Source organism: Panulirus ornatus, chromosome 2 (assembly GCF_036320965.1).
Source record: "Panulirus ornatus isolate Po-2019 chromosome 2, ASM3632096v1, whole genome shotgun sequence".
Taxonomy (NCBI): Eukaryota; Metazoa; Arthropoda; class Malacostraca; order Decapoda; family Palinuridae; genus Panulirus; species Panulirus ornatus.
Window position 1 is genome coordinate 65,261,088 of NC_092225.1, and position 25,005 is coordinate 65,286,092.

Below are 25,005 nucleotides of genomic sequence, written 5' to 3' on the forward strand. Positions count from 1 at the left end.
GCCTTAAATCATGCACCACAAAAGCCGAGCGTCTGGCCAGCGAAGAACCAGAGTCTGTGAGTCTCGTGAACACAGGAGCGTCCACCGCTCTCCCATGGAAGATCCCAGGCCTTGAGCCGTGCACCACACAAGCCCAGGAACGAGACGCTGAAGATACCCAGAACAATTTTTTCCCCACCTCGCACATTCAGTGGCCCAGGCTCGTAATCCTTACACCACTGGGTCAACTTTAAAAAAAGAAAATCTCCAGAAATCCGTTTTATTCTGGATTCATCCAAATAACAAGGTCAGCCGACATAAGGTGTGTTACAACCGGGAAATTTATATTCCTCAGCTGGCTAACATGATTAGCAACATCTGGACGCTGGGAACGACGGAATCTTCATGTTGATGACGGGAGCTGAGAACCAGGAAGGTGAGGGAGACGGTCAGATGAGGCGAGAGATAATGGCACAGGGAAGGACAGACCTCAGGGTGTAAGAAAAGATACATATATCACAATATTACTGACAGACACGTGTGTGAAGCAGTTAGCTGGATCTGTGGCAATGACTGAACGGCCACAGGAAAATAGTCTTGAGGTTAAGATGACCAAACAACGCTCAGAATAAAGTGCTACGGAGAACGATGAGATAATGATGTGCACAAGATACTGACTCACCGAGGACAGGAATGGAGAAAGAGAGGAAGACATGACAAACAGAATAACAAGTAGAGGGACTTTAGAGGTATATGGGAGAATGTAGAACATAGGAGAATGCATTTCCTAAGACAGTTGGGAGAAAGGTGAGAAAGATGAATGGTGGAGAAAAGATGAACTGAGGAAATAGGACAGGTAAGGTCAGTGGGAATGGGAAATTTAAAGACAGATTAGGTTCATGGTCGCTAAATATAGGTTACAGAGCAAATATATAGGTAAACACTTGGCAGGAACACCCAGGATCCAATTATGAAGAAAAGAATGGAAGAAATTGACTGGATTTACGTGAATGCTTCGCAAATACGAAAGAATATTTTCCGACGCGGTTCTTCAGACCTTCCACCGTCAAATCCAAAAGTGATTTCCCTACACACGAGCAAAGCCGTGCTATACCCAGAGAGATAACAACGTAGAACATGATTTTGGAATAAAATTTTACTGACATGTCTCTGTCTGTATTACGATATTCTGAATACTATATTACAGCCATCAACCTGACAACCTACTGCTACTACTACTACTACTACTACTACTACTGCAGTTACTACTACTTCTGCTACTACTACAACCACTGCCACCATTACTTTCTCTCTCTCCCTCTGCAGTGATGAATGACGAGTAGGTGGATAGATAGAGAGGGACACACGCAAGAGAATTAGTGGATTGATGACAGTTGGGGTGACGTAGGTGGGAACTCTGTGTAAGCAGACTTAGTGTCGTGTTAAACTACCTTCACCTTATTAAGCTTAGGGACGATAAGGCCAGCCCTCAACTTATTAATCTTTCGGGTGACATGACCATCCCCTCAGCTTGAACGCAACTCAAGACCAGCTCTCAGCCTAATAAGCTTGGAGACGAAATAACCAGCCTTCAACATAGTAAACGTGAAGACAACATGTCCAATCCTCAGCTTAGTATGCCTGAAGACGACAGGACCAGATCTCAGCTTCCTAAGCTTGGAAATAGGATAACCAGCCCTCTGCTCATTTAAGCCTGGAATGACATGACTGACCTTCAGCTTAGTAAGCTTGGAGAAAAAATAATGTCGCCATAGGCAAGCTGATTAGCTGAAGCTAACAATACTTTGTTTCCCTTCCCAAAATGGTGGGGAAGATTAAACTTTCCCACGTAACATGAAGAGATAAAACGAATAGTTACGCTAAATGTACAAATTAACGAAACGAACTGACACAGAGGATTGAATATTTAAAAAAAAAAAAAAACGATAAGCTATTTCGCTTCTACAATACGACAGGTGTTAGTACTTAGTGAACGAAAATAAGATCCAAATGCATTTCTATCCCTACAAGACATCAATTCTTTTTTTTTTTTTTTTGCTCTTGCAAGTTACATGAAGGCACCATAACGTCTAGTGTGGTTCCATGATATATATTTTTTTTCCTTCCATAAACACATACGACAGAAAAAATGAGGATACATATGTATGAAAATAGCTACTAAGCATAGTTTGACATTTGTCAGAAGATCGTATTTTGAAATCTGATTTTCCAGCCCATTTGAGATGTAGTTCGTGAAGACCCAAGTGTCACAGGGTGAGAATGTAAGATTAGATCAGGTGAGTCAAGCGAGAGTCTTATACCAGAGAGGAAGAAAAAAATGACAGTCGATCGATCGATGTTCCTTTAGCATATTCCTGTAGTCTTCCAGAATAGTAATGGTGGCTGAAAAACCTTAAAAGCAAGGGAGACACCTTGAGTAATGGAAGATTGCTTGGAAAGGAAACAAGTATTGATTTAGTATTCTTGGTTACAAACTGCAAGGACTCGCGTCGTGCTTGCTTCAGTGGAGCACTTGTTCATACTATTTGCGTCAATGGAACACTGAAGTATATTGCTTGCGTCAGTGGAACACTGAAGTATATTGCTTGCGTCAATGGAACACTGAAGTATATTGCTTGGGTCAGTGGAACACTGAAGTATATTGCTTGGGTCAGTGGAACACTCAAGAATACAAGTATATTGCTTGCGTCAGTGAAGCACACCGTTTGCGTTAGTGAAACACTTACCGTTTGCGTCCGTGGAACACTAGCCCATCCTGGTTACGTCAGGGGATTACGTTCGTGAAATGTTTCCACCAAAGTGAATCGTATGTACGTACACCCACTAGTAAAGCAGTGCTTAAGATGGCTAGCAATACTGAATAAGATGTTCCAAGATCATTTCCAAGACCAACGTAAGCTCACCTTATATTCCCTATACGTCAGGTCATTTCACATTCACCTGAGCTCAGTCCTCTGCATTATCATTCTGTTCCTGTGATGCCGTGAATCATACCTGTGATGTCTGAGCCTAATTCGGCATCACTTCTATTCATTGCATCCTGTCGCTTCTTCCAATCATTCCCTCGATGTTTCAACTTAATCTGTTGCTTGGCTTTCTTAAAAGCACGTCTTCTCCCCCACCACCACCCCTCCATCCCCACTCGTTTTGCCACTTCATTAGCCAGTCTTATTCTTTAACTGGACTCCCGTATGAACAGCAGTTATCTTGAAGGGTGTTGTTTGATCCTCGGTCTCAAGTGTGGCAAGATAATGAGAGTTTGTGAGAGAAATGTACTTAGTTGTATTGGCCCAGCGTTGCCTCCGTGTCTGGGTGACCTTTTTAAATTCATTCTTCTTTTCTCTGTATGAGCCTCATCTCCTCAGCTGATTAACCTCCTTCGTGGCTCATGTACCGATCTTACAACGGAATGTCAAGAAATTCTTTCAGCAGCAGACCACATGGAACTCCTACGAGGTTGCTTGTGAACATAGAGGATAGTATGAAGTCGGAGGTCAGTGTAGTGTGGGGGAGAGTAGAAGAAAGGAGGGATGATTCAGGGGGAAAATATCCGCGGGGAGAAATGTGTGATAACTTGTGTTTGTCTGTGTGTGTGTGTGTGTGTGTGTGTGTGTGTGTGTCTATTTTTCTATGTCTCTATTTTTCTGTATATCTGCATGTCGTGTGGAATGTATGTCTGTGTGTCTGTTCGCCTCTCTTATTCTGTTAGATTTGTCCTTTCCTCTCGCGTCTTCCGCTCCCCTTACAAGGGTCCAATTCGCCACTCGTCGTATCTCAATAAACTCAACTCACGAGGCAATACTGACATCTTCCGCGCCACCTCTCTCTCTCTCTCTCTCTCTCTCTCTCTCTCTCTCTCTCTCTCTCTCTCTCTCTCTCTCTCTCTCTCTCTCTCTCTCTCTCTCTCTCTCTCTCTCCCTCTCTCCCTCTCTCTCCCTCTCTCTCTCTCTCTCTCTCTCTCTCTCTCTCTCTCTCTCTCTCTCTCAGCTGTGCCATCCGTAGCAGGTAGTCATTTCCCCTCCCTCTTCACTCCTCTGGCTCATGCACCATCCCTCTGATGGTGTATTACCTTGGTCACAAGACTTGAGACCCGAATTAAAACTTCCTCATCTTTTCCGCAAAGCACTGTCATTTACCCTCTCCCCCTCCCTCCCCCCTCCCCCTTCTCCTTCCCCCTTAGAGAACGTAATGTATGTCTGGCTCCACCAGAGACCAGAGGATCTCTTGTCCCCAGAAAAATGTAATGATTGCTACCTCCAGGGACATTGTAGCTTCGTCTGTCCACTATAGACTTCTAGCCCCAGATAAAGTAGTGGCTTGTATCCTCAAGACATAGCAATTCTCTTCTATCCCCAGAGAATATTGTGCCATTCCCCAAGAAAAGTAGCGTCAGATATCCCCAATGAAGGATGTTTCTTCAATCCCCAGAGAATCTAGAACCATTTACCCAGAGAATGTAGTGAATATGGTGGTGTCTTCTGTCTCCAGAGTATAATGTCTTGTATACCCCCAGAACCCCCCCCCCCCCTTCCCCTTACAATCCTACCTTTGAGTCTTCATTTTCAGGAAATCCAGTCATCTACCACCCATAGAACCTTTACTTCTGTACCCTCAGAGAACCTCCTATTCTCCGTCCTTCTGGCGGTTCTTGCCTTCCCCGCAGCCGACAAGACCCTCTGCTCTCCCCTGTTCATCCTTCTTAATCTCACACTCAAGAGGACAACGTACTTCTCTCCCCTCTCACTTCTCCTCTTCCCGTGATCAACGCTGCTGCGCCTACGCTGGAACAGCCGTTGGCTTCTCAGGTGAAACCCGCTACTCTACTCAGAGAATCCTTAATGATCGCCTGCTGAGAAATGCCAGACTTTCCCCTTGTCTCCGAGAACTCTGGTGTACTATCATTCGCTCCTCACGAGGTGATCAATGACCGCAATTTCCCTCACCTGGACGATGAATAGAACACACACACACACACACACACACACACACACACGAGACACCGAGCCTCTCGTGGTGTATGCGTGCCATGTCGTTACTCTAAGACCATTACACAGCTTACATATCCTCAGGGTGACACATTGGTGTGTTCACGGAGCACCACCCACTGACTTGTACGCTATCACCACCCACTGACTTGTACGCTAGCACCACCCACTGACTTGACACGATTACTACCCACTGACTTGGCACGATTACAACCCACCTACTTGGTAATATTGCCACCCACTGGCATGTTGGTGAAGTACTGCCACCCACTGGCAGGTCAGTGAAGTACTGCCACCCACTGGCATGTTGGTGAAGTACTGCCACCCACTGGCATGTTGGTGAAGTACTGCCACCCACTGGCATGTTGGTGAAGTACTGCCACCCACTGGCAGGTCAGTGAAGTACTGCCACCCACTGGCATGTTGGTGAAGTACTGCCACCCACTGGCATGTTGGTGAAGTACTGCCACCCACTGGCAGGTCAGTGAAGTACTGCCACCCACTGGCATGTTGGTGAAGTACTGCCACCCACTGGCAGGTCAGTGAAGTACTGCCACCCACTGGCTGGTCAGTGAAACTGAGATTCTGTTGGTGGTCACCAGAAACTTCGTAACTTCTCATGTTCCTAGCGGGGATGTGTAATACGATTTGTCATTTATCTTCATCTTTCAGGCTTTCCTTATATATTGTTCACGGTCTGTTACCATGGATTGGTCATCTTATCATCACATAGGATCTAAATATGGTCAAAACGTGTCTATCTTTAAACTTCATCTTCATGTAATGATGATTTTTGCCTGCCTTTGGGTTATCAAGCAAAGCTTTTCTCTTTCTTCCCCATGAACTTCTGCCCTCCAGTCTCCCACCCCCTCACGTCACCCTCTTAGTCTTGCCCCATTGCCCGATCATCACTGAGCTTAAGACCAAGATATGAGAAATTTCCTTCGTTTCCACTGAATGCATTCTCGATGGATGACACTCGCGCCTACACACAGATGATTATCCTTCAGAACGAATTTAAATATCTGTCTTCAAAGTGTCACGTAAGTTTGGATCAGAATGTATAGCTCAAGTACAGAGGAACAGATGTCCTTCGGAGAGATGTAAGTGTGACATTCAACTGTAAAGTGTTACCCAGTGTAACTGGTCAAGATACACATGTATGTACCCTGTAAAAGAAGTATCATGGTAATTTCTCACTTCCCATTGCCTTTTCCTCGGACGAAAGTGGATTTCACACAGATGTTTATTACGTTATTGTCTCAATATTCTGTTGCTGTGACAGACACCTACACACACACAAGGCACGAAGGACGCGTTTCTTCTCAGTCTTGCATTTCCGCCTTCTCCAGACCCCCAGGGCTGGCCTCGCCTGTCACTCATCATATCAGTGTTCTATGTATTTCTGCCAACCTTGTAGTCTTCCTTTAGGCGATGCATTTGCTGATCATCCTTAGTCTTCCATATGAGTCTACAACTGCAAGACTTGTTCTAATCTTTCCTACCTTTATATTCATTCCCCTCCTCTTCCTATTTTCCTTACTCTTTATTAGTTTCTTTGATCATAATCCGACCGTTCTACTCCTTCTTTCACATAGGATAGAGTTATTGCAGCGATGGATCTTCTCTCTCTCTATAAAACGTAAAGATTTCTAAGTTTTTCAACAGACAGAACAGGCCCTTCCCTTTCCCTTGTGTTCTCGGCTTTCATCTGATCGTCTCGTTAGAAGAGGAAGGAAATCTTCAAAACTCTCCGTCTTTCAATCCATTTCTTCTCCCATAATCAACGTATCACATTCCTAACTCCGTTCCAGGAGGCACAAGTCCCAGAATAGGCTTGAGGAATCACACAGTGTAATGCATAACTCACTGGACCTTATTCTTCATATGACTTTCATTCATCATGATTCACTAAGTATGTATTCATCTTTGCTTCCCAACAGCCACAAGACAGCACAAAAAACCTGCAGCAGATCATGCGATTGTTCCCCCCAGTCATCGGCGGAACCTCTCCCTCTGACCGCGTCATCCTATGGAGGGACCTGGACGACCCGACGGCGAATGGCTTCAGGGGCGGCAAAGACGAGGCTGGGGGCCTGTCCTCCCCTGGCGCCCACCTCACTCAACTCTCCTTCAGTGAACCTAAGCAAAAGAGAGGTAGGTACCGTGTGTGCGAAGGTGGGGAGAGAGAGGGGGTGAGTATAGTATTCAGGAAGAGCAACTATGGCTCAGCCAAAGTGAGTTCTTAGATCCGCAGCCTAGAGGTTGGTTAGTGGATACGAATGAATACAAATAAATTCACGCTGCGGCAAACCGCTCGAGCCCTAACAAGGCATTTTGTGATGCTGCACGAGAACACTTACTCATGAATTAGTATTGTGGAAGAAAGAAAGAAAGCATTCAGATTATTTTCAAAGATGCGTTCAGATTTTTCAAAAATGCCTTACTAAGGTCCAGTTCATCTCGCGCGCGGGGACACGTGCCGGGTAAGAGACGAGGTAGAATTTCAAAAATACCTTACAAAAATACATTACAAAGAGAGACGGACAGTAGAGACGAAATCAACTCAAGAGAATCAGCATAACAAGGTTGAGCGGTGTATAGTTGGGAGAGGCTGCAGCAGTACGGATCTTACGCTCCTTTTCACCTGCGGAGGAGCACAGAAGGTGCCACATGAACCCTTCAGGAACGAACAAAATACCTCACTGACCAGACACGTCATACGCGAGTAAGTGACTAAAATACAGACGAGTAATTATATGTTGTCATGCACTCCTCTGGAATGTGAGTGTTTTCATGCACTCCGCTATCGTGTGGCAGTGTTGCCATGCACTCCGCTATCGTGTGACGGTGTTGCCATGCACTCCGCTATCGTGTGGCAGTGTTGTCAAGCACTCCACTAGTGTATAGCAGTGTTGTCACGCACACCGCTAGCCACCAGCTTCCCTGCGTCAGCTGGTGTGAGCTGAGTCAGCGCGAGCAAAGGCGGTCAGGGAGGAGGCCTTACATGAGACTGATTTCATTTATCTTAATTTTCTTTCTTTTTCATTCATTCATTATTTCATATATCATTCACATTCTTCATACTTTTTTTTTTTATATATTTTCATGAGAGCAGTTCTCTGTGTCTTGAAATATATACATATCTTCCTTTTAGTTGATATTAACAAAGACCAAATTATCCTACTTTTTTCTCAACTTTGCTTGACTTATTCTGAATTATTTTGTTTGTAGATTATTTTGTTTGTAGATTATTTTGTTTGTAGATTATTTTCCTATTATTTTCTTGTAGATATTTTTTATTTAATTATATTTTTCTCTTTTTTTTTTTACCACTGGATTCATTTTCCTTTTATGTTGTTACAGAGACTATTTGGCCTTGTGTTTATCTGACCAAGCTCTGTCCCCTGGGTTGAGCAGCTGTTTGTGCCTTGCAAGTCCGATAGTGCCTCCCTGGATGACGTCCAGATCCCCTGGATGACGTCCAGATCCCCTGGATGACAGAACACATATCACTCGTTCCTTTGGATTAAAAGAAATAAAGATCCTAAACACATCCATCTGGCTGAGAACCTGTTCCTTATATCGACGACGATGTGCAATTAAGTCTCCCGTGTTGAAAGTTCATGATGATTCGGATAAAAAATTTTCTACTCAGATCAGGACTTTCTCTCTCCCTCACTGACCAAAACAACAGTTTTCAGTGGCAGTTTCCCCAGGTGTCGGCCTGTGTTGCCTCAGCAGGTGGGAGGAGGAAATGTTCGTGGGTCAGATACGCTCCCCAGAAGGAGCCACAGTCAATAGATTTAAGGTTATGCCATTCTATGCAACTGCTCTAGTTAGGTGTCACATTATACTTTATATATATATATATATATATATATATATATATATATATATATATATATATATTCCTATGAGTCCACGGGGAAAATGAAACACGATAAGTTCCCAAGTGCACTTTCGTGTAATAATCACATCATCAGGGGAGACACAAGAGAGAAATGTAACAGTCAGTTGATATATATCGATGAGACGAAGCTAGGACATCATTTGGTAAACATGTGATTGTCCAAGACAGACAACGAGCGTTCATAAACTTATCATTTCTACCTCTCAGACACTTATATTCAAGTTTCTACGATCTATTCTAGTCTCCTGTTCTTTCTTCTTCCTCTTCTTTCATTCTGTTTTTCTACTATTATTACTTCATGCAAGCCGCTTTTCCATGACCCTTCGTCCTTCTCACAACAATCCGTTATTTCTTTTCTCTGGTTTTCTTTACCATGCATTATTTCTCTGCCTAACTTATCTTTCTTTATGGCTGACACGTTCTTTTCTGTTTCTTAATGTTTCCATCTTGTATTCCTTATCGTGCTATGTTCTCGCTTCCTCATAGTCCTCTTTCTTTTCCTTTTTTCTCATCACACACACACACACACACACACACACACACACACACACACACACACACACACACACACACACAGCTAGGAGAGATAACAGTCTTTTTCGCCAAGATTCAGAGGGACTTCAGGTGTGCAGTCCTGTTTGCACGAGTAAGGACACAGGTCCCTCGATGTAACATTCTCTGTGGCAGATTATGGAGGAGAATAACACTGAAGGTGAGAAGACCAGATACTGGAAGAGTGAGGGATGTTGCCAAGTTGAGAAAATATAAGATAAACGACTGTTTAAGTACAGAAAATTTTAGTAGATATTGAGCAATAAGTGATTAACAAGGCTAACAGACTAAGTTCTACAGAAAGCAACAGTTTATGAAGATAGAATGTGTATTACTAGCAGGCACGCTGACAGATGCTGCCGCCAGCCAACATCAGAAAATTGAGTTTTGATTAGGTTATGCCTTTACACCAATATAAGAAACTATCTTTTTTCCCCTTTTTTCAAATGGGATGAAAGAAATGAAGGTTTTTACCATCAGATGAACCAAGATAATTGGTCCCCCTAAGACAAGCAGTGATGGTGAGATGACCATCTATTTCAAAGCAAATGATGAGGACTGTTGTTAAATCCAACGAAGTAAAATCGTGAATACGTAATTGTTTATATAAATAACACCTATGTGAATGATGAGAGACGTGAGGTGAGTAAAGATGTCTGTAGAATGACACCAACTCAGTGATCTATTGTGCCACCAGCGGACATCATCAGGAAATCATTTCCTGGGCAGATTGTATCTTGAATCGTTTAGCCAACAACAACAACAACAACAACAACAACAACATTGGCTTCTACTTTCCTCAGCAACTTGAGGCAACAAATTAAGACCTTCAGCATTGCATAAACCAAGTAAATAGGGATCTTTGATATATGACACGGAATTACACCATCCATTTAATCATTCTAGGATGGGCTAATAGGTTAGGTTAAGTATGTTATATATATATATATATATATATATATATATATATATATATATATATATATATATATATATATATATACATATATATATATATATATATATATATATATATATATATATATATATATATATATATATCCATGATTCATATAGTACTTCTTAGTGTTAAATTGTTTTATCCTCGTCAGAGTAAGGAGGTCTATCTTTTGTCCATTGTAGCGTCACCAGACGGCCAGGCCCACTGTATACTGGCTATTACCTTACTTACTGGGCCACACATACGTACCACAGACATCTACCACAGTGTACCTCATACATGACACATACTTACTGGGCCACACATACGTACTACAGACATCTACCACAGTGTACCTCATACATGACACATACTTACTGGGCCACACATACGTACTACAGACATCTACCACAGTGTACCTCATACATGACACATACTTACTGGGCCACACATACGTACCACAGACATCTACCACAGTGTACCTCATACATGGCACATACTGGGCCACACATACGTACTACAGACATCTACCACAGTTTACCTCATACATGGCACATACTTTTTCTTTTTTCATTTCATAAGAATATCTTTTCCTTATTGTTTGCTTTCTTAAGAATCTATGGATGTGTTGTGTGTTTTACATTTTCTACTTCTAATCCCCCGGCCAGTAATCTTTCGTAGGTGACAAATATTTCAAATGTTTCTCTGAACTGGAAGAGGAGGGAAGATATTTCAACCTGTTGTCATACTGAAAACTGTGAGGTAAATGTGTAATGACACTTATGAAGACTGTAAAATATAGTCATTCCTTACCCATAAGAAAAGGTATGTTGTCAAAAAGCTGCCGCGATTTTCAACACGAAAGAAAATAAAGAAAAAAATATTGTATTTATTCTTATCGTACACATGATAGCCAAGTTATATAAATTGTGAACATTTTCTCCCATACGTGTGAATGCAATTTGTAATCTCTAGCCATTTCTAACCAGCATGAAAATAAAGATTGTGAAGTAGATTTTAGATCGTTACCAGCCATCATGTCTTAACTTCAGGATCACCATCATATCTTAACTTCAGGATCGCCATCATAACTTCAGGATCACCATCATATGTTAACTTCAGGATCACCATCATATCTTAACTTCAGGATCGCCATCATATCTTAACTTCAGGATTACCATCATCTCTTAACTTCAGGATCACCATCATCTCTTAACTTCGGGATCACCATCATCTCTTAACTTCAGGATCACCATCATCTCTTAACTTCAGGATCACCATCATCTCTTCCCATTTCACTTGCGTCCTTCCCTCCTGAAGCCCTCATCCCCTTTCCTTCCCTTTTCTTTCAGATGTTCACATTCTTCGTCCTTATCCTCTTCATTTTCTCTTTTCTATTATAGTCCTCCAATCTACCTCTTGCCATTCTTTCACTTATCTCCTTATTCAGTTTATTCATCTTTTTTCACTTTCTTGTTTGTACTGCAATCAGTCTATTTCCCTGCGTATATTTATTCATTTTTTCTTCAATGGTAAATATGACCACGTTACATACTGACACTGATCTGCCTTTCGTTATAATAGGTGTGTATACGCTTACCCTACCGTTAAATATCCAAACTTATGTTCTTACTATCTTTAGTATAATCTCTCTCTCTCTCTCTCTCTCTCTCTCTCTCTCTCTCTCTCTCTCTCTCTCTCTCTCTCTCTCTCTCTCTCTCTCTCTCTCTCTCTCTCTCTCTCTCTCTCATATGCACACGCTTGTGAACTCACACCCATCCCGTACGCTGATATTCTCAAACAAAATCATTCATCATGACAGATGTAATCCAGAGCATATCTAGCATGAAATTAGGACGGTGTCTAGCCATCATCATTAACCTTCTACAAAATGATATGTTTCTCGTGATTCCTTGTTCCTATCGCTACTAACACCACTAATATGCAAATTTTCTCTCTCTCTCTCTCTTGTGTTTCAGTCATGTGTCACTTTAAGATCTGCAACTTGGGACGGCGTCGTCGGGCCAGGCAGTCCAGTCCTCTACAAGGGTGGCTCTCCTAACAACGCTTCTACTAATTACCATCTCTAACACCACTTCTAATGCCTCCCTAACCCCTACCCTTGGCTGCTACCATCATTACTCGACGTACGAACATGCGCTAACACCACGTAGAACATTGTGTGTGTGTGTGTGTGTGTGTGTGTGTCTGTGTATGTCTATGTGGTGTTTGTGTGTGTGTGTGTGTGTGTGTGTGTGTGTGTGTGTGTGTGTGTGTGTGTGTGTGTGTGCGTGTGAGTGTGTGTGTGTGTTTTCTGAAGATCTTTCAAGTCCTCCTCTACAACGGATGAGAGTGGCAGTTGATCTACTTCACCAACTGCGTGATCAAGAGAGACAAAGACAAACGTGTTCTGAGTTCCTGGATCATGGGAGCAATACGCACAGATCAACATACAAGTTCGTCCGCCGGCTATTTTCTTCTAATATTCATCATCAAAGTTTGCCAGAGACTTTCCAGTTACCCCCAGTAACCAAACAGTGATTCCGGACCTTCGTACCACCACACAGAAGCAGCTCATCACGACTTGGGCCTGTACAGGAAAGGGTGATCGTCTAGCAAGTGGGACGGAATATCAGGTCTGCCTCGTACACTCGCACGCTCAGCAAGATGCCTCGCAAGGATTCCCTTGAAGGACTCCCCCAAGTTCTTCTTACCAGCAAAGAAAAAGTTGCATAACACCTAAGCTTACTTCTGCAAGCATTTCCTCCTGGTTATCTAAAACTTGAATATGTCAAATAAAAATTAAGTCGCAAATGAAACCTTAGGCACGCCATTGTCCTTTAACACATTGCTATTAGCTCCCTCTGATACGAGAGTGCTTCTTCTCTTGCTGATAATTAGTCTTTATGAAACAAATGTGAAAATTAAATGACTGAAAAAAAGCATACCAAAGTTTTGATACAGCTTAAAACATAGATTTAATTTACTAGGTGCACTAACCCTCAGGAGTTTCTCACCACACGTTTTACAACACACACCTAAATATATATATATATATATATATATATATATATATATATATATATATATATATATATATATATATATATATATATATATATATATATATATATAATCATTCACATGTGACTGAGTAACGTTCACTACGGCTCTCGTTGATTTATACACCAAAACTGAGATTACGGGCAAATGATTTCACAACCGTCACCATGAGCCCGACACTCTACAACCCTGAACCCGACACTTTACAACCCTGAGCCCGACACTCCACTACCCTGAGCCCAACACTCTACAATCATGAGTCTGACGCTCTACAACCATAAGCCCGACACCTATATCCATGAGCTCGACACTCTACAACCCTGAGCCAAACACTCTACAACCATAAGCCCGACACTCTACTACCCTGAGCCCAACACTTTACAGCCATGAACCAAACACTCTACAACCATGAGCCTAACGCTCTACAACCATAAGCCTGACACTGTACAACCATGAACCTGACTTGAACGTAAGAAGAAAGCGTTGTCATTAAACATAACAATAACAAAGCGAGACACAGAAATTAGTTTGGTCAGAATGAACGATGCAAACGAAGTGACACGTCCTTAAGAGGTGAAGAAAGAAAAACATACACGAGATTTCCTTAGTGCCTTCCTTAGGCTGAAAGTCACAGGAAATCCTTATCTGTGCAAGGAACCGAATTACAAGGAAACAGAATTAGTAAATTAGGTCGTATAAGGTTAGGTGAACAAAGTCATGGTTGAAAGGTCATGCTGAGATGATGTCACAGCCAAAAATTCTAGCTCAAAACTTACAATACTTGACACTAGATGCTTATTGTAAATACGAGTACCCCACACACACACACACACACACACACACGTCAATTATACGAAGGTACTTACGCAGGGTATGGAGTTATAACCAGATTCTATCAAAGCAGATCACGGTAACTGCTAACAACCAACAACTTAGATTCTCACGATGTGTCCCGTTAACACTACTGTATTCTTACCAGCCCAGGGACCTCCTCTGATCGCCATGCCCACGCACTGTGAGCCAATGAGGGTGAAACGGGCAGCCCACACTGTAATCCCGAGGATGCTGCTAATCAACTCACGGGCATCTCGGTAATGTTTATATATCACAAGTTACGTTAGTCACTTTAAGCATTCCACTAATGCGCGCACTTGTCCAGCTACCGCTCTCGGTGGCCAGGGTTCGATTTCCGGGAGCAAAGTGGTAAAATTGTTTAGCCTGTTACATATGTACATTACATGATCTGATAAACATACAGTACTGAGATGCCCACGAGTTGATATGTAGCTTCCTCGGGACCACAGTGTGGGCGGCTGGTCTCATCCTAATTGGACCCACGGTGTATCAGTATAAAGACTTGAAGCTTTTGTAACACCTTAGGAAAATAAGGTTCTTATAAGTGGTCCAAAGGTGCGCTGACTTCCCCTACTGCTCTCGGTGTCCTGTGTTCGATTCTCGGGTGCACACTGGTAAACGTTTTATTTACGATATATATATATATATATATATATATATATATATATATATATATATATATATATATATATATATATATTCTTTTGATTGTTTTTTGTGTATATTTTTGCCTTTATTAGCCAGCTAAGCACACACACACATCGCTGAACAATTTGTGTAGCGCCATTAACCTTCCCTTCATTTAGTCACATTTATCATATAATGCTATACCAGTTATCTACAGATATACGCAGAACGTATTGTATTAGGATATCATTTTGCCCTTCCGTGACCTTGGCGAGGCTGGCCTTGCGTCACGTGGTCCGTTATTCATTTGTTTTCCTTTGTGTGTCACCCCAGGTCTGCAGACATACCTCCTCCATCCTTTTATTTCTTAGTCCTGTCACTGTTCTCCTGTTCACAACCCACCATTTTGTTCACCTCTCTGCTGGAGAGAACACGTCAACTCCGAAGCCATAGAATTATCAGCTGACATTCTCTCTCTCTCTCTCTCTCTCTCTCTCTCTCTCTCTCTCTCTCTCTCTCTCTCTCTCTCTCTCTCTCTCTCTCTCTCTCTCTCTCTCTCTCTCTCAACATATGCGATAAATCTATCTAAGATTTTCGTATGTATAATGATGGTCTTGGTTTCCAGCTAAGACATAATTTAAGAATATTTTTACCTCCTTAACGTCTCGCTTCTTACACCAAGTCTTTGTTCATCCTCTCCCTACAAGGATATATCACTATCAGCCACGCTCTCATAACCAGAGGAAACTGGTCCTCCATCTAACGTCGTCCAAACATGGATGAGAACGGTTAGCAAACCTCATGAGCCCTCTTGATGATGAGCTAATTAACCAACCACATTGTAATGACATCATTTGCAGCTATCATAGATGGCAATGACTCGTCTCCATGTCTTTGCATATATATGACTGTATCATCACACACACTCCACCTCTGTCCTCGCTACTTCTCGTTTAACATCTCAGGGTTATCACTTTATTTTTTGTTCCCCCCCCCCCACACAAGTGTTTCCCTTGTGTTCAGTGTTAGATATCATCTTCAGTGTGCACGTAGAGCTTTCCTCCTGACCAAGATGTTCTCATTCATCGTTCGCGATGTTCTACTGATGCTGCTTTCTTCAAGGAGTGATTCTACTTTGAGACTAAACATTACTCTGAAATCACATGCCTCATCAGCTTCAGTATATTATGTGTTTGTGTGTGTGTGTGTGTGTGTGTGTGTGTGTGTGAGTGTGTGTGTGTGTGAGTGTGTGTGTGTGTGTGTGCGTGTGTGTGAGTGTGTGTGTGTGTGTGTGTGTGGGGGTGTGTTTGTACTATACGGGGAAGGAGTTTTACTCTCGTGGGGCCCCATCTAACGAACTTTATCACACACCTTTCCAAACTTCAGTATGCTGTCTGCATTTAATATTACCTCACTCAGTTTCTTCCATTCATCCACCACTACATGAATACATCTCATATCTTTCTTAACACCTTCCATGCTTGGCTTCATGTTATGTGTCATCTGGTTGCTCCAGCCTTATATCTTGGAAAGAATTGTTCACTTTTTAGGTCAACAATCTGGTATAAAGACATAAAGATTGTGAACAAGCCACCCCTGATTGGTGTGTGTGTGTGTGTGTGTGTGTGTGTGTGTGTGTGTGTGTGTGTGTGTAAAGCACACGTGCATGAATCCCTTTTACTGAGGTGTAAACAGATCCCTTGTCTTGTCAGTGCTGGAGGGACCTGACACTGTGTCCTCGAGGCAGGTACCCCACAACCATGTCACAACGAAGCTAGCTGCTAGCTCACTCCTGTGATAAGAGTGATGGTCACCAGTATGTCGGAGGTTCACAAACTCTTATCCACACACACACACACACACACACACACACACACACACACACACACACATATGTAAACGCGAAATAACTACACTGTTACGTCCTTAACTAAAGGGCAACCATATATATCCCCTCCTGTCATTTTCATATATGTTAGAGATGTGTATATTTTGAAAATGTTATTTTAGGACTTGAGGATATATATTATATATTCCATATTGTCCCTGTTATGCTGAGTAGATAGGAAAATTTATATAATAATTTGATAATTATTAAATGATAGAATAGAGAATTTCGTGTTACTTATAAATTATCAGATTACGTATATATATATATATATATATATATATATATATATATATATATATATATATATATATATATATATATATATATATATATATATATACATATATATATATATATATACAGTAAACTCTCTGTACACTGCAAACTGACATGTTTTGATCCTGAAGTATAATAAAAGATCGGATAACATGACATAACAACTTGTTCTTTCATCTGTAGCCAACCATCTTCATTATGAAAGATATACTGGCATTATGGACCAAGACCCCACTATTTGTTTCAGTGGGTTGGTGCCAGTGATGGACAGTGTGTTTGCAGGGGGATCAAAAAGCAGATGATCCATTATATACATATGTACCAATGGTTGCTGCCAAAGTAAGCAGTTCATTGTACTGTTTGCCTATGACATTTATTGCCACATGTGGAGAGATAAATGGTTGAATAATAAAGGAATGCAAGAAGGATATAGACTTTCATTTATATCCTATTATTGTTAATATTGTTTTGGCTATAACTCAATAAACTAGACAATGTTACTCAACTTACTAAAAGAAAATATATATTTTGTGTATTTCTTTTGAGGGAAATACTTTATTCTCGTATGAATAAGACCAAACTGTGGATGCAGAAATATTGTAGCAATCTGAAGTGTGAGGAATTCCAGAGTTGAGCGGCGGTAGAAAGGAAACAGACTATGATCTTTAGACAATCATTGTTGTAAATGTTATTTTGCCTGGATGTACAACCACTACCAACATAACAGTTGAAGGGACATCACTCCCAACCAACTTCATGTGAGACTCAGTGTAATGGTTTCAGAGGAAGACAATTGACAATTGATTGACGATGACCAGGGCTGACATGTAGTGACCAGTGGCCGACATGGGATGTCCAGGGCTGATATGTGATGACCAGGAACTGACACATGATGCCCAACGTTGACATGTGATGTCCATGGTTAACACGTGTTGTCAAGGGTTGCAAATGACCAGGGCTGATAACGTATTGTCCCATGCTGACAAGTGATAACAAGGTTTGATATGTCCAGAGACGTGTGATGAACAACTCTGACAAGTGCTGACCCGGGCTGACGTGTGATGACCAGCGCTGACAAATGAGAGCCAGAGTTGAAATGCCATGATCAGGGCTGATATGTGATGATCAGGGCTGAGGAATGACGGCCAGAGATTACATGTGAAGATCAGGCAGAACATGTGATGGTCAAGGCGAGTAGTACGTGAGAGTAATGATCATAATTGATGGGCAGGGTTGAGAAATGACAGCCGGAGCTGACGTGTAGTCTAGGGTTGATAAGTGAAGGATAGGGCTGAAAAGTGATGTCCAAGACTGACAAGTGATGTGTAGGGCTGACATATGATGTCTAGGGCTGACATATGATGTCTAGGGCTGACAAGCAATGTCTCAGTGGACAAATGGTGATGAAAAGTATCAGGTGATGCTTAGGGCAAGCAAGTTATGGCCAGAACTGATATGTGAAGTCCAGGGCTGAGACATGGTGTACAGGGCTGATACGTAATGTACAGGGCTGAGACGTAATGTACATGGTTGACATATGATGTACAGGGCTGAGATGTGGTGTAGAGGGTTGACATGTGAAGTTCAGGGCTGAGACGTGATGTACAGGGTTGACACATGATGTGCAAGGCTGACAAGGGATCTCCAGGACTGATATGTGATGTTTAAAGTTGACACATGACGGCCAGGATTGACACACGATGTATAACGATTACAAATGATGACCTGGGCTGCATTGTGATGACCAAGGCTGGCAAACGATGACCAAGCGCATCATGTGATATCTAGGGCTGACAAATGATGGCCGTGGCTGAGAATTGATGGCTAGGGCTGACTAATGGAGATACTAAGTAAATGATGAAAATGAAATACTTCACCAACGCGAAAGAAGTGAAGACAATATTCAGAGTCAAACACTAGTATATCTTTCAACGGGAAAAAGGTTGAGTTTGAGCTATGTATACAAATCTTATATATATATATATATATATATATATATATATATATATATATATATATATATATATATATGTGTGTGTGTGTGTGTGTGTATAGATAGATAGATAGATAGATAGGTAGATAGATAGTTACACGTTAGTATGGGACGGGGAAATTCGTGAGAGCACTTACGAACTGCCTGGCTTTGAACCAGGGTTGTTATCACTCCCTACACCTGGTCTCGCTGTGTCTGTCGTGGCTAAAAATCGTCAAATTACGTAGCGCAAACTGAATTCTTCCCCGTAGAATATCTACCAGTGCTGGACGAGGGTGGTGCGGCTCTCGTGGCAAAAGGGAAGTCGTAGTTACTAACGGGCAATGGAATCTAATGTATGATGAAGACTTATCGTGGCAAATCAACAATCCACGTTAGCGCCGGACCTCCCGACAACACCGTTGAGTTGCCACCTATAGTTGCCTCCGCTTGGCAGGCTGGCGCCCTAGGGGTTTTATATGCGCTATATTCATTCTTTTTTTTTTATTATGAATGTAATCATATCCATATAGCAATGGCTATAAAAGAAGTTAAGGAAATAAGTCTAGAAATTCGGTTTGACACTTATATTTGGTTGGGTGAAACGCAAAGAACTGTCATAAATATTTTGAAATACGAAACAGACATACCGTCTGGCCTCGCTTACAGATTACTGTCCAGGCAATACATGCTGAAAGTATGCTAGAGACATTATCTACTGATCCACAGATATACAAAAATAGCATTACATGTATCCCCCTACGTCTTGTCTGAGCAACACTCCGTGGAACTAATCGTTGGAGCTGCATAACATGGCAACCTTCAACCACGGCTCAGTAGCCCAAGCGACGCGGCGTCCATCCCAGAGCAGATCCTATGTTCGAATCCTGGGACGACAGACAAATTGTTTTCTTTCATTACAGTATTGTCTCTGGAGTTTTTTTTATCTATTCATAATACAAATTTATCACATACTTGCAAATACACTGAGCGCAACGCGAGACACACTGAGTAAGCCTCTATCACCCGTCCCGCCTGTGTGTGTGTGTGTGTTATTTTTTATCATGTTATTGCCACACCCACAGCTTCACTCGCAGGCATTATTAGTCCCAAGAAATGATGTAACTGTCATTATCCTATGCACTATGGGTCCTATATGTTCCACTTTTTTTGTCGCTGAGGAGAAATGATGACAGAATAAGTGCATTACAGCACATACACGAGTTATCTGCTAATCTTCCGCAGATATTTCTTTTCATTAGCGTATCCGTTTTTTTTCTTTACAGTTTTATATTGTTTATATGACATTGATTAAGAGTAACCAACCAATTTTAGACCTATCTATCTATCTATCTATCTATCCAGCTAATGGGGGAAATGGCAAATATGTACATTATTCATACTGTCTGCCCCCCCCCTTTTTTTTTTTTTCAAAAAAAAGGAACAGAGAAGAGGGCCAGGTGAGGATATTCCCTCAAAGGCCCAGTCCTCTGTTCTTAACGCTACCTCGCTATCGCGGGAAATAGCGAATAGTATGAAAAAAAAAAAAAAAAAAAATATATATATATATATATATATATATATATATATATATATATATATATATATATATATATATATATATATATATCATTTTCCCTAACCCTCTCACTTTGCACACCACCTCGACCAAAACACCCTATATCTGCCACTCTATCATCAAACACATTCAACAAACCTTCAAAATACTCACTCCATCTCCTTCTCACATCATTACTACTTGTTAACACCTCCCCATTAGCCCCCTTCAACGAAGTTCCCATTTGCTCCCTTGTCTTACGCACTTTATTAACCTCCTTCCAGAACATCTTTTTATTCTCCCTAAAATTTAATGATACTCTCTCACCCCAACTCTCATTTGCCCTCTTTTTCACCTCTTGCACCTTTCTCTTGCCCTCCTGTCTCTTTCTTTTATACATCTCCCACTCATTTGCATTTTTTCCCTGCAAAAATCGTCCAAATGCCTCTCTCTTCTCTTTCACTAATAATCTTACTTCATCCCACCACTCACTACCCTTTCTAATCAACCCACCTCCCACGCTTCTCATGCCACAAGCATCTTTTGCGCGGGCCATCACTGCTTCCCTAAATACATCCCATTCCTCCCCCACTCCCCTTACCTCCTTTGTTCTTACCTTTTTCCATTCTGTACTCAGTCTCTCCTGGTACTTCCTCACACAAGTCTCCTTCCCAAGCTTACTTACTCTCACCACCCTCTTCACCCCAACATTCTCTCTTCTTTTCTGAAAACCCATACAAATCTTCACCTTCGCCTCCACAAGATAATGATCAGACATCCCTCCAGTTGCACCTCTCAGCACATTAACATCCAAAAGTCTCTTTCTCGCGCCTGTCCATTAACACGTAATCCAATAACGCTCTCTGGCCATCTCTCCTACTTACATACGTATACTTATGTATATCTCGCTTTTTAAACAAGGTATTCCCAATCACCAGTCTTTTTTCAGCTCATAAATCTACAAGCTCTTCACCATTTCCATTTACAATTACTCCCTCAACTGCCACATTACTCACCTTTGCATTCAAATCACCCGTCACTATAACCCAGTCTTGTGCATCAAAACCACTAACACAGTCATTCAGCTGCTCCCAAAACATTTGCCTCTCATGATCTTTCTTCTCATGCCCAGGTGCATATGCACCAATAATAACTCATCTCTCTCCATCAACTGATTTGGTAAACAGAGAAGAGGTAGTAAAAGCTTTACGGAAGATGAAAGCCGGCAAGGCAGCAGGTTTGGATGGTATTGCAGAGGAACTTATTAAAAAAGGGGGTGACTGTATTGTTGACTGGTTGGTAAGGTTATTTAATGTATGTATGATTCATGGTGAGGTGCCTGAGGATTGGCGGAATGCGTGCATAGTGCCATTGTACAAAGGCAAAGGGGATAAGAGTGGGTGCTCAAATTACAGAGGTATAAGTTTGTTGAGTATTCCTGGTAAATTATATGGGAGGGTATTGATTGAGAGGGTGAAGGCATGTACAGAGCATCAGATTGGGGAAGAGCAGTGTGGTTTCAGAAGTGGTAGAGGATATGTGGATCAGGTGTTTGCTTTGAAGAATGTATCTGAGAAACACTTAGAAAAGCAAATGGATTTTTATGTAGCATTTATGGATCTGGAGAAGGCATATGATAGAGTTGATAGAGATGCTCTGTGGAAGGTACTAAGAATATATGGTGTGGGAGGCAAGTTGTTAGAAGCAGTGAAAAGTTTTTATCGAGGATGTAAGGCATGTGTACGTGTAGGAAGGGAGGAAAGTGATTGGTTCTCAGTGAATGTAGGTTTGCGGCAGGGGTGTGTGATGTCTCCATTGCTGTTTAATTTGTTTATGGATGGGGTTGTTAGGGAGGTGAATGCAAGAGTTTTGGAAATAGCGGCAAGTATGCAGTCAGTTGGGGATGTGCGAGCTGGGGAAGTGAGTCAGTTGTTGTTCGCTGATGATGCAACGCTGGTGGCTGATTCGTGTGAGAAACTGCAGAAGATTGTGACTGAGTTTGGTAAAGTGTGTGAAAGAAGAAAGTTAAGAGTGAATGTGAATAAGATCAAGGTTATTAGGTACAGTAGGGTTGAGGGTCAAGTCAATTGGTAGGTAAGTTTGAATGGAGAAAAACTGGAGGAAGTAAAGTGTTTTAGATATCTGGGAGTGGATCTGGCAGCGGATGGAACCATGGAAGCGGAAGTGAATCATAGGGTGGGGGAGGGGGCGAAAATCCTGGGAGCCTTGAAGAATGTGTGGAAGTCGAGAACATTATCTCGGAAAACAAAAATGGGTATGTTTGAATTAATAGTGGTTCCAACAATGTTGTATGGTTGCGAGGCGTGGGCTATGGATAGAGTTGCGCGCAGGAGGGTGGATGTGCTGGAAATGAGATGTTTGAAGACAATATATGGTGTGAGGTGGTTTGATCGAGTAAGTAATGTAAGGGTAAGAGAGATGTGTGGAAATGAAAAGAGCGTGGTTGAGAGAGCAGAAGAGGGTGTTTTGAAATGGTTTGGGCACATGGAGAGAATGAGTGAGGAAAGACTGACCAAGAGGATATATGTGTCGGAGGTGGAGGGAACGAGGAGAAGTGGGAGACCAAATTGGAGGTGGAAAGACGGAGTGAAAAAGATTTTGAGTGATCGGGGCCTGAACATGCAGGAGGGTGAAAGGCGTGCAAGGAATAGAGTGAATTGGAGCGATGTGGTATACCGGGGTCGACGTGCTGTCAATGGATTGAACCAGGGCATGTGAAGCGTCTGGGGTAAACCATGGAAAGTTGTGTGGGGCCTGGATGTGGAAAGGGAGCTGTGGTTTCGGGCATTATTACATGACAGCTAGAGACTGAGTGTGAACGAATGGGGCCTTTGTTGTCTTCCTAGCGCTACCTCGCACACATGAGGGGGGAGGGGGTTGTTATTCCATGTGTGGCGAGGTGGCGATGGGAACAAATAAAGGCAGACAGTATGAATTATGTACATGTGTATATATGTATATGTCTGTGTGTGTATATATATGTGTACATTGAGATGTATAGGTATGTATATTTGCTTGTGTGGACGTGTATGTATATACATGTGTATGTGGGCGGGTTGGGCCATTCTTTCGTCTGTTTCCTTGCGCTACCTCGCTAACGCAGGAGACAGCGACAAAGCAAAATAAGTAAATAAATAAATAAATATATATATATATATATATATATATATATATATATATATATATATATATATATATAGATAGATAGATAGATAGATAGATAGATAGATAGATAGATAGATAGATAACGTAAAGAAACGCAGCTGCAAGATATATAAGATTTAAAGTACTCTGGGAGAGAAGAGTATTGGAAGGACGGAACTCGATGTTCTCGTTTTTTGGAGACGCTTAGCCTCGATTAGAAAGATATGGTACACAAAGCACAACGAGTTAGATGGGGCCGAACCCTTCAACCTACCATTATAAGTATGCTCATGTATATATGAGTCATATTAGGCTAAGAAGTGATATGTGAGTTTACATAAAATGATATACAGTAGTCTAAGAGATAAACAGTGAGATTTGTAATATGAATCGAAGGATTGCACATATTCTGAAGGGAGATGGTGCGTTTGTAAAGCCAGAGTGAGGAGAGCGAACGAGAGGCACGTCAAGTGGTATGAGGTAACATGTGAAGCGTATGTAAAACCCACATGTTAAGGGAGATCATATCTTATAAGAAACAGGAATCGCTGTAAATGGGACCATTTTGGTCGAGGCTTGTGACTAATGCAGTTGTTTATTTTAGGACTCTCCTCCACTGCTGACTCAGGTCGTTGATGGGTTGGTAATTTGGACTTCAGCTCTCGTCTGCCTGGGTCGTTAAGAGCATCTTCCTCAATTCGTAACCAACAAGAGATAAAACGTAAACACCATCACCATCTTTTTTTTTTCTGTATTTAATAGCCTTTCCTGCCTTAGGAAGGGAACATCAAGAACGAGCGAATAATGGCCTACCTTGCACACACTCAGCTTTTAGCTATATTATGTATTATGCACGGAAGACTTAGCCCCCATCAAAAGCTAAAGCCCAGAGACCACTCTGTGGTTTATTTCCACTACATCATCTGCCCACTGATCACACGTTTCCTATCATACATCACATCGACCCCAATTCATTTCACTGTAAGTAAAATGAACTTGGGTCCGAGACCTCAGAGCCTCCTTCAACCCGCCTTTCCTTCATTTCGCTCTCCCCTCTCCCCTTGTCAATCTCTCTTCACTCATCCTCTCTATGTATCCAAACCATTTCTTCTCACTCTGATCGGTCCTCTCAGTCAGACTGGGCTTACTACCTCGCTTCTCTGAAACAGTCATTCCTTAAACGCTCAACCCATCTCACACCACATATC

The 25,005-nt window shown here is 41.9% G+C and overlaps 1 protein-coding gene across 2 annotated transcripts in view; it reads left to right on the top strand.

The window, feature by feature from the left end:
• Window positions 1–13,425, top strand: part of LOC139756754 (uncharacterized) — a 101,011-nt gene extending 87,586 nt beyond the window's left edge. Inside the window, exons 3-4 of one of the 2 annotated variants that reach the window (XM_071676510.1) lie at window positions 6,929–7,142; window positions 12,370–13,425. In XM_071676510.1, coding sequence (XP_071532611.1) covers window positions 6,929–7,142; window positions 12,370–12,452 — 297 coding nt within the window. In that variant the 3' untranslated portion in view covers window positions 12,453–13,425. Of the gene's footprint in view, window positions 1–6,928; window positions 7,143–8,351; window positions 8,643–12,369 lie in introns of those variants that run through there. The other variant, XM_071676519.1, reaches the window with a different exon arrangement.
• The last annotated feature ends 11,580 nt before the right edge of the window (window positions 13,426–25,005 follow it).